Source organism: Mobula birostris, chromosome 6 (assembly GCF_030028105.1).
Source record: "Mobula birostris isolate sMobBir1 chromosome 6, sMobBir1.hap1, whole genome shotgun sequence".
Lineage (NCBI taxonomy): Eukaryota > Metazoa > Chordata > Chondrichthyes > Myliobatiformes > Myliobatidae > Mobula > Mobula birostris.
The window spans coordinates 97414096-97426366 of NC_092375.1; the positions used below are offsets into that span (position 1 = coordinate 97414096).

General features: G+C 46.4%; 1 protein-coding gene across 5 annotated transcripts in view; it reads right to left on the reverse strand.

Moving 5' to 3' along the window:
- Positions 1-12271, reverse strand: part of LOC140199215 (phosphorylase b kinase regulatory subunit alpha, liver isoform-like) — a 213253-nt gene that overhangs the window by 120950 nt on the left and 80032 nt on the right. For all 5 annotated transcript variants that reach the window (XM_072260901.1, XM_072260902.1, XM_072260903.1 and 2 more), the window contains exon 11: positions 6926-7048. In XM_072260901.1, the coding sequence (XP_072117002.1) occupies positions 6926-7048 (123 nt within the window). The remainder of the gene's footprint in view (positions 1-6925; positions 7049-12271) is intronic.

A 12271-nucleotide genomic window follows, 5' to 3' on the forward strand; every position in this document is an offset into this window, starting at 1 on the left:
AACCCCATGGTCACCCCTACACACCGTAGAGTTCATCTTGTCGTTACTCACCACACCAAGGTCACCCCTTAAAATTGAGAGAGTTCATCTTATCCTTACCCACAACCCCATGGTCACCCCTTCACACCGATAGAGTTCAACCTATCATTACCCTCCACACAATAGTCACCCCTTCACACTGAGACAGTTCATTTTGTCCAGATTCACCACCCCATGGTCAACGCTTCACACTGAGAGAATTCATCTTGTCGTTACCCACTACCCCATGGTCACCGCTTCACACTGATAGAGTTCATCTTGTCGTTACTCAGCACCCCGTGGTCACTCCTTCACACTGATATAGTTAATCATGTCTTACCCACCACCCCATGGTCACCCCTTCACACCGATACAGTTCATCTTGTCGTTACCCACCACCCCATGGTCACCCCTTCACACTGATAAAGTTCATCTTGTCCTTACCCAAGACACCATGGACACCTCTTCACACCAATAGAGTTCACTTTGTCTTATCCACCACCCCATGCTCACCTCTTCACACTGATAGAATTCATCTTGTCCTTACTCACCACCCCATGGTCACCCCTTCACACCGACAGAGTTCACCTTCTCCTCACTCACCACTCCATGGTCACCCCTTCACACCAATACAGTTCATCTTGTCCTCACCTACCACCCCACGTTCACCCTTTCACACTGACAGAGTTCACCTTGTCTTATCCACCACCCCATGGTCACATCTTCACACCAATAGAATTCATCTTGTCATTAACCACCACTCCATGGTCCCCCTCAACACTGATAGAATTCATCTTGACCTTACTCACCACCCCACGGTCGCCCTTTCGCACTGATAGAGTACATCTTGTCCTTACCCACCACACAATCGCCACCCCTTCAAAATGATAGAGTTCATCATGTCTTTACCCACCACCCCATGGTCTCCCCTTCACACCGATAGAGTTCACCTTCTCCTCACCCACCGCTCCATGGTCACCTCTTCACACTGATAGAGTTCATCTTCTCGTTACCCACCACCCCATGGTCACCCTTTCACACCGATAGAGTTCCCCTTCTCCTCACCCACCACCCCATGGTCACCCCTTCACACTGTTAAAGTTCCTCTTGTCATTACCCACCACTCCATTGTCACCCCTTCACATTAATAGAGTTCATCTTGTCCTTACTCACCACCCCATGGTCACCCTTTCACACTGATAGATTTCATCCTGTCGTTACCCACCACCCCATAGTCAACCCTTCACACCGATAGAGTTCATTTTGTCGTTACCCACGACCCAATGGTCATCCCTTCAGACTGAGAGAGTTCATCTCGTCCTCAACCACCACGCCATGCTCATCCCTTCACACCGATAGAGTTCATTTTGTCGTTACCCACCACCCAATGGTCATCCCTTCAGACTGAGAGAGTTCATCCTGTCCTCACCGACCACCCCATGCTCATCCCTTCACACTGATAGAGTTGATCTTGTCGTTACCCACCACCCCATGGTCACCTCTTCACACTGATAGAGTTCATCTTGTCTTTACACACCACCCCATGGTCACCTCTTCACACCGAAAAGAGTTCACCTTGCCCTCACCAACCACCCCACGGTCACCCTTTCACACTAATAGAGTTCATCTTCTCGTAACCCTCCACCCCACGGTCAGCCATACACACTGACAGAGTTCATCATTTCCTTACCCACCACCTCATGGTCACCCTTCACACAGATAGAGATCCTCTTGTCGTTACACACCACCCCATGGTTACCCCTTCACTCCGATAGAGATCCTCTTGTCGTTACACACCACCCCATGGTCACCCCTTCACACAGATAGAGATCCTCTTGTCGTTACTCACCACCCCATGGTTACCCCTTCACTCCGATAGAGATCCTCTTGTTGTTACACACCAGCACATGGTCACCCCTTCACACCGACAGAGTTCATCTTGTCGTTACTCACCCACCAAGGTCACCCCTTAAAACTGAGAGTGTTCATCTTGTCGTTACCCACAACCCCATGGTCAACCCTTCACACTGATAGATTTCATCCTGTCGTTACCCACCACCCCACAGTCAACCCTTCACACCGATAGAGTTCATTTTGTCGTTACCCACCACCCAATGGTCATCCCTTCAGACTGAGAGAGTTCATCCTGTCCTCACCAACCACTCCATGCTCATCCCTTCACACTGATAGATTTCATCTTGTCCTTACCCACCACCCCATGGTCACCCCTTCACACTGATAGAGTTCATCTTGTCGTTACTCACCACACCAAGGTCACCCCTTAAAATTGAGAGAGTTCATCTTGTCGTTACCCTCCACCCCATGGTCACCCCTTCGAACTGATAAGAGTACATCTTGTCCTTGCCCACCACACAATGGTCACCCCTTCACAGTGATAAGAGTTCAGCATTGTCCTTACCCACCACCCCATGGTCACCCCTTCAAAATGATAGAGTTCATCATGTCTTTACCCACCACTCCATGGTCACCCCTTCACACTGATAGAGTTCATCTTCTCGTTACCCACCACTCCATGCACATCCCTTCACACCGATACAGTTCATCTTGTCCTCACCTACCACCCCACGGTCACCCTTTCACACCGACAGAGTTCATCTTGTCCTTACCCACCACCCCATGGTCACCCCTTCACACTGATAACAGGTCATCTTCTCCTTACCCACCACCCCATGGTCACCACTTCACACTGATAACAGGTCATCTTCTCCTTACCCACCACCCCATGGTCACCACTTCACACCGGTAAGAGTTCATCTTGTCCTCACCCACCACCCCATGGTCACCTCTTCACACTGATAAAGTTCCTCTTGTCGTTACCAACCACTCCATGGTCACCCCTTCACATTAATTGAGTTCATCTTGTCCTTACACACAACCCCATGGTCACCCCTTCACAATGATAGATTTCATCCTGTCGTTACCCACCATCCCGCAGTCAACCCTTCACACTGATGGAGTTCATTTTCTCGTTACCCACCACCTCATGGTCACCCCTTCACACTGATAAAGTTCATCTTGTCCTTACCCACGACACCATGGACACCTCTTCACACCAATAGAGTTCACCTTGTCTTATCCACCACTCCATGGTCACCCGTTCACACCGACAGAGTTCATGTTGTCGTTACACACCACCCCATGGTCACCCCTTCACACCGAAAAGAGTTCACCTTGTCCTCACCCACCACCCCACGGTCACCCTTTCACACTAATACAGTTGATCTTCTCGTAACCCTCCACCACACTGTCAGCCCTACACACTGATAGAGTTCATCTTGTCGTTACCCACCAAACAATGCTCATCCCTTCAGACTGAGAGAGTTCAGCTCGTCCTCACCCACCACCCCATGCTCACCCCTTCACACTGATAAAGTTGATCTTGTCATTACCCACCACCCCATGGTCACCCCTTCACACTGACAGAGTTCATCTTCTCGTTACCCAGCACCCCATGGTCACCCCTTCAGACCGACAGAGTTCATCTTGCCCTTACCAACCACCCCATGGTCACCCCTTCAGACCGACAGAGTTCATCTTGTCCTTACCCACAACCCCATGGTCACCCCTACACACCGTAGAGTTCATCTTGTCGTTACCCACCACACAATGGTCACCTCTTCACACTAAGAGAGTTCATCTTGTCATTACCCACCACACAATGGTCAACCCTTCACACCGATAGAGTTCATCTTGTCGTTACTCACCACCCCATGGTTACCCCTTCACTCCGATAGAGATCCTCTTGTCGTTACACACCAGCACATGGTCACCCCTTCACACTGATAGATTTCATCTTGTCGTTACCCACCACCCAATGCTCATCCCTTCAGACCGACAGAGTTCATCTTGTCCTTACCCACAACCCCATGGTCACCCCTACACACCGTAGAGTTCATCTTGTCGTTACTCACCACCCATGGTTACCTCTTCACACCAGTAGAGTTCAACTTGTCGTTACCCACCACACAATGGTCACCCCTTCACACTAAGAGAGCTCATCTTGTCATTACCCACCACCCCACAGTCAACCCTTCACACTGATAGAGTTCATCTTGTCGTTACTCACCACCCCATGGTCACCCCTTCACACCGATAGGGTTCATCTTGTCGTTACTCACCACCCCATGGTTACCCCTTCACTCCGATAGAGATCCTCTTGTCGTTACCCACCAGCACATGGTCACCCCTTCACACTGATAGGTTTCATCTTGTCGTTACCCATCACCCAATGCTCATCCCTTCAGACTGAGAGAGTTCATCTCGTCCTCACCCACCACCCCATGCTCACCCCTTCACACTGATAGAGTTGATCTTGTCGTTATCAACCAGCCCATGGTCACCCCTTCACACTGATAGAGCTCATTTTGTCGTTACCCACTACCCCATGGTCAACCCTTTGCACTGATAGAGTTCATTTTCTCGTTACCCACCACCCCATGGTCACCCCTTCACACTGATGAGTGTTCATCTTGTCCTTACACACGAGCCCGTGGTCACCCCTTCACACTGATGAGAGTTCATCTTGTCCTTACCCACCACCCCTTGGTAACCCCTTCACACTGATAAAGATCCTCTTGTCGTTACTCACCAACCCATGGTCTCCCCTTCACTCTGATAGAGATCCTCCTGTCGTTACCCACCACCCCATGGTCCCCTCTTCACACTGATAAAGTTCCTCTTGTCGATACCCACCACTCCATGGTCACCCCTTCACATTAATTGAGATTAATCTTGTCCTTACTCACCACCCCATGGTCACCCCTTCACACTGATAGATTTCATCCTGTCGTTATCACCACCCCACAGTCAACCCTTCACACCGATGGAGTTCATCTTGTCCTCACCCACCACCCCATGGTCATCCCTTCACACTGATAGAGTTCATCAGTTCCTTACCCACCGCCCCATGGTCACCCCTTCAATCCGATAGAGATCCTCTTGTCGTTATACACCACACCAAGGTCACCCCTTAAAATTGAGAGAGTTCATCTTGTAGTTACCCTCCACCCCATGGTCACCCCTTCACAGTCATAAGAGTTCATCTTGTCCTTTCCCACAACCCCATGGTCACCTCTTCACACCAATAGAGTTCAACTTGTCGTTACCCACCACACAATGGTCACCCCTTCACACCGAGACAGTTCATCGTGTCATTACCCACCACCCCATTGTCACCCGTTTACACTGATAGAGTTCATCATGTCCTGACTCACCACCCATGGTCACCCCTTTACACTGATAGATTTCATCTTGTCATTACCCACCACCCCATTGTCACCCGTTTACACTGATAGAGTTCATCATGTCCTTACTCACCACCCCATGTTCACCCCTTCACACCGATAGGGTTCATCTTGTCCTGACTCACCACCCATGGTCACCCCTTTACACTGATAGATTTCATCTTGTCATTACCCACCACCCAATGCTCATCCCTTCAGACTGAGAGAGTTCATCTCATCCTCACCCATCACCCCATGCTCACCCCTTCACACTGATAGAGTTGATCTTGTCGTTACCCACCACCCCATGGTCACCACTTCGCACCGGTAAGAGTTCACCTTGTCCTCACCTACCACTCCATAGTCACCCCTTCACACTGATAGAGTTCATCTTGTCCTCACCCACCACCCCACGGTCACCCTTTCACACTAATACAGTTCATCTTCTTGTAACCCTCCACCCCATGGTCACCCCTTCACACAGATAGAGATCCTCTTGTCGTTACTCACCAGCACATGGTCACCCCTTCACACTGATGAGAGTTCATCTTGTTGTTACACACCACCCCATGGTCACCCCTTCATACTGATAGAGTTCATCTTGTCCTTACACACTACCCCATGGTCACCCTTTCACACTGATAGATTTCCTCTTGTCGTTACCCACCAACCCACAGTCAACCCTTTACACCGATAGAGTTCATTTTGTCATTACCCACCACCCAATGGTCATCCCTTCAGACTGTGAGAGTTCATCTTGTCCTCACCCAACACTCCATGCTCACCCCTTCACACTGATGAGAGTTCGTCTTGTCGTTACACACCAGCCCATGGTCACCCCATCACACTGATGAGAGTTCATCTTGTTGTTACACACCACCCCATGGACACCCCTTCACACTGATAGAGATCCTCTTGTCGTTACACACCAGCCCATGGTCACCCCTTCACACTGATGAGAGTTCATCTTGTCGTTACACACCAGCCCATGGTCACCCCTTCACACTGATGAGAGCTCATCTTGTTGTTACACACCACCCCATGGTCACCCCTTCACACTGATAGAGATCCTCTTGTCGTTACTCACCAGCCCGTGGTCACCGCTTCACACTGATCAAGTTCATTTTGTCGTTACTCACCGCACCAAGGTCACCCCTTCACACCGATAGAGTTCACTTTGTCGATACCCACCACCCCATGGTCACCCTTTCACACCGATAGAGATCCTCTTGTCCTCACCCACCACCCCATGGTCACTCCATCACACTGATAGAGTTCACCTTGTCCTTACCCGCCACCCCATGGTCACCGCTTCACACTGATAGAATTCATCTTGTCATTACCCACCACCCCATGGTCACCCCTTCACATTAATTGAGTTGATCATGTCCTTACTCACCACCCCATGGTCACCCCTTCACACTGATAGATTTCATTCTGTCGTTACCCACCACCCCACAGTCAACTCTTCACACCGATAGAGTTCACTTTGTCGTTACCCACCACCCCACGGTCACCCCTTCACACTGATAGAGTTCCTCTTGTCGTTACTCACCACACCATTATAGAACAATATATAAATACAATGATGGTGCACTGGAGGTTACATTTATCATTAAAATGTGTTTATCACATTACCAGTGAGTGCACATGCCCCTTCCTACCTGCACCTTATCTTCTCTAAACACTCCGTCAATGAGGAGGTAAGTCCAGAACACGGGCCATTCACATTCAATATTTTCAAACAACTGCAATTCAGCAGAATCATAGTGCAGCCTGTTCGGGTCCTGAGAATAGAGACAATCTTCAATTACAGGGACTCTGTCATTGCTGTAAATTAACTCGCAAAGTTATGATGTTCAAAGACAATGAAAACAGTACCAATTTTCAAGGTTTAGCAAGATACAGGTGTGCCCCGCTTTTCGAACTTTCGCTTTACGAAACCTCACTGTTACGAAAGACCTACATTAGTACCCTGTTTTCGCTAACAGAAAGTGTTTTCACTGCTATGAAAAAAGCAGCGTGCGGAAAAAAAAAGCAGCGCGCGCTAAAAGGCAGCGCGTCGCGCGCCCCAAGCAGCCACCCTCCCCAGGATTCGGAATGGCATTCTAGCCGGCATTGCTTAAACACATGCCTGTGAGCAGCCGTTTGCAAGATGAGTTCTAACATATTGGAAAAGCCTGAAAGAGCTCGTAAGGGTGTTACACTTAGCGGAAAACTAGACATAATTAAGCGTTTCGATCGTAGTGAACGAAGTGAGGACGAAAGTGAGTTTGGCTTGTGGAAGCTGACGAAGATGATGTTGAAAAGGTTTTGGCATCCCATGACCAAGAACTGATAGATGAAGAGCTGATGCAATTGGAAGAGGATAACAACCGAAACTGAAAGAGTAATGATAAAGTACGACTTTAATTTTGAAAGGGTATGTAGGTTTAGGGGATAATTGCAGGATGGTTTGAGTGCTTACAAAAAACTGTATGACAGAAAAACGCGCGAGGCTCAGCAGTCAAGCAAGCCTTCCACATCAGACACAGCAGACAACGAACCTCGACCTTCGACATCGAGGCAGGCAGTCATTGGAGATGAGCTGCCTGCTCTAATGGAAACAGATGACGAGATGACACCCCAGTGTCCCACCACCCCAACCCCCAGGCCGCGGACAGATACAGATTCTCAGAGAATGCAGCACTAGCCGGGAGACACACAGCACATCTTTAAGAAAAAAGCTGAAATAAACAACCTAATTAATTAGATTGTTTATTTCGGCTTTTTTCTTAAAGATGTGCTGTGTGCCTCCTGGCTACCGCTGGACCCCTGCATGCTTCGCGGTAATGTATCGGGTCGCTGCCTGGAGGGTGGGGGCCACTGCAGCACCCAAACTCCGACTCAGTCTAACACATCATCATCAGTGTGCCCGACGCTGACCCAATTCCAGTAAGTGATACTACACTGTACATACATTATTTCTACTTTATATCGGCTGTGTATTTTCATGTGTTATTTGGTATGATTTGGCAGTTTCATAGCTTAAAAGTTACTGGAGAGCGCTTGCTCTGTGTTTTTGCCGACGGCGCTTGCGTGAAATTTTCGCTACGCAGAACAGTTCAGGCAATGATTGAGGAAAAGTATTTCTACTTTGTATAAGCTATGTATTTATCATATAATTCCTGCTTTTACTATATGTTACTGTTATTTTAGGTTTTATGTGTTATTTGGCATGATTTGGTAGGTTATTTTTGGGTCTGCGAACGCTCACAAAATTTTCCAATGCAAATAAATGGTAATTCCTTCTTCACTTTACGACATTCCGGATTACCAACTGTTTCATATGAACACTCTACCTTCGGGTGGCAGGGGAAACCTGTACACGTCTCCAAAACAAGTGAGCACAACTTGAAGGTAAAGGTTGAGAAGGAACCTTAAGGGCAACTTTTTCATGAACTAGGAAGTGAGTATATTGAATACTCTGCCAAGGGAAGTGAGAATGTTAATAACCTGGCAGAGGAAGTGAGCATACTGAATGGCCTGCAGGTACCTGCAGTATCATTTCTGAAGCATTTGGATGGGTACATGAAGGGGTGGACCTTGGAGGCATAAAGGGGGAACAGAGGAAATAGGAATGAGCTGGGAGGGCAGCGTGGTTGGCAGAAATTTGTTGACATATACGGCCTGTATCCAAACTGCATTGTTCTGTCACTGACTCCCTTGATAGGAAACAGGGAGCTTTAACCATCAAAAAAATTCTACACCTCACCTGGCTGTGTTGAATCAATATGCTGAATGTTGAAGGCAGCAGCTATGCACGGTTACATACTGTTAGTCATATTCATAGTCGTAGTCATGCTATGATAGTTAAAAACTGGTAAGTGAAGGAGCTTCAACACAGAGCACAAATTGCAAATTGTGATGGACCCGGCTCACAGATCATACACAAATCATCTAACTACCACAGATCATACTCATCTCACAACCACAGATCATACTCACCTCATCTCACAACCACAGATCATACTCACCTCTTCTAACTAGCACAGATCATACTCATCTCATCACCACAGATCATACTCATCTCATCACCACAGATCATACTTACCTCTTCTAACTAGCACAGATCATACTCATCTCATCACCACAGATCATACTCACCGCATCTCACTACCACAGATCATACTCATCTCACAACCACAGATCATACTCACCTCATCTCACTACCACGGATCATACACATCTCACAACCACAGACAATACTCATCTCATCTCACTACCACAGATCATACTCATCTCATCTCACTACCACAGATCATTCTCATCTCATCTATCACATATCATATTCATCTCACAACCACAGATCAGACTCATCTCATCACCACAGATCATAATCATCTCATCTACCACAGATCATACTCATCTAATAACCACAGATCATACTCATCTAATAACCACAGATCATACACATCGCATCTCACTACCACAGATCATACTCATCTCGCTACCACAGATCATACTCATCTAGTAACCACAGATCATACCCATCTCACTACCACAGACCACACTCATCAAACAACCACAGATCAGAACATCTCTCACTACCACAGATCATACTCATCTCAATACCACAGATCACACTCATCTCACTACCACAGATCACACTCATCTCACTACCACAGATCATACTCACCTCATCTCAATACCACAGATCATAGTCATCTCACAACCACAGATAATACTCATCTCATCCACTACCACAGATCATACTCATCTCATCTCACTACCACAGATAATACTCATCGCATCTCACTACGACATATCATACTCATCTAACTACCACAGATCATACTCATCTCAGTACCACAGATCATACTCATCTCACTACCACAGATCATACTCACCTCATCACACTCCCACAGATCATACTCATCTCAACTCACTACCTCAGATCATAGTCATCTAATAACCACAGATCATACTCATCTCACTACCACAGATCATACTCATTTCATCTCACTACCACAGATCATACTCATCTCACTACCACAGATCATATTCATCTCATCTCACTACCACAGATCATACTCATCTCACTACCACAGATCATACTCACCTCACCACCACAGATCATACTCTTCTCAACTCACAACCACAGCTCATATTCATATCACCACCACAGATCATACTCACCTCACCACGACAGATTATACTCATCTCATCTCACAACCACATATCATACTCATCTCATCTCACAACCACAGATCATACTCATCTCACTATCATAGAACATACTCACATCAACTCACTAGCACCGATCAGACTCATCTCATCTAAAAACCACTGATCATACTCATCGCATATCACTACCACACATCATACGCATCTCATCTAAATAACACAGATCATGCCCATCTCACTACCAGAAATCATATGCATCTCATCTCACTACCACAGATCATACACATCTCATTAGAACAGAGCATACTCATCTCACTACCACAGATTATACTAACATCATCTCACGACCACAGATCATACTCATCTCACTACCGCAGATCATACTCATCTCACTACCACAGATTATACTAACATCATCTCACGACCACAGATCATACTCATCTCACTACCGCAGATCATACTCATCTCATCTCACTACCACAGATCATATTCATCTCACGTCACTAACACAGATCAAACTCATCTCATCACCACAGATCATAATGATCTCATCTCACCACAGATCATACTCATCTCATTAACACAGCTTATACTAACATCATCTCATTACCACAGATCATAGTCATCTCATCTCACTACCCCAGATCATACTCATCTCACTACCACAGATCATACTCATCTCATCTCACTACCACAGATCACACTCATCTCATCACCATGGATCATACTCATTCTCATCTCACTACCACAGATCATACTCATCTCATTAGAACAGAGCATACTCATCTCACTACCACAGATTATACTAACATCATCTCACGACCACAGATCATACTCATCTCACTACCGCAGATCATACTCATCTCATCTCACTACCACAGATCATATTCATCTCACGTCACTAACACAGATCAAACTCATCTCATCATCACAGATCATACTCATCTCATTAACACAGCTTATACTAACATCATCTCACTACCACAGATCATACTCATCTCACTACCACAGATCATACTCATCTCACCACCACAGATCATACTCATCTCAACTCACAACCACAGCTCATATTCATATCACAACCACAGATCATACTCAACTCATCACCACAGATCATACCCATCTCATCGAACTACCACAGATCATACTCATCTCATAACCACAGATCATAATCATCTCACTACCATAAAACATACTCACATCATCTTACTATCACAGATCATACTCATATCATCTAACAACCACAGATCATACTCATCTCATCTCACTACTACACATCATACGCATCTCATCTCAATACCACAGATCATGCCCATCTCATTACCACACATCACTCATCTCACTACCATAGATTATACTAACATCATCTCACTACCACAGATCATACTCATCTCATCACCACAGATCATACTCATCTCATCTCACTACCACAGATCATACTCATTTCATCTCACTACCATAAATCATACTCATCTCATCACCATAAATCATACCCATCTCATCTCACTAACAAAGATCATGCTCATTTCATCTCACTACGACATATCATACTCATCTCACTACAAGTCATATTCATCTCACTACCACAGGTCATACTCATCTCATCACCATGGATCATACTCACCTCACTACCACTGATCATACTCAGCTCACTACCACAGATAATACTCATCTCATCTCACTACCACAGATCATACACATCTCATCTCACTGCCACAGATCATACTCATCTCATCTCACTACCACAGATCATTCTCATCTCATCAACACAAATCATACTATTCTCATCTCACTACCACAGGTCATACTCATCTAATAACCACAGATCATACTCATCTCATCTC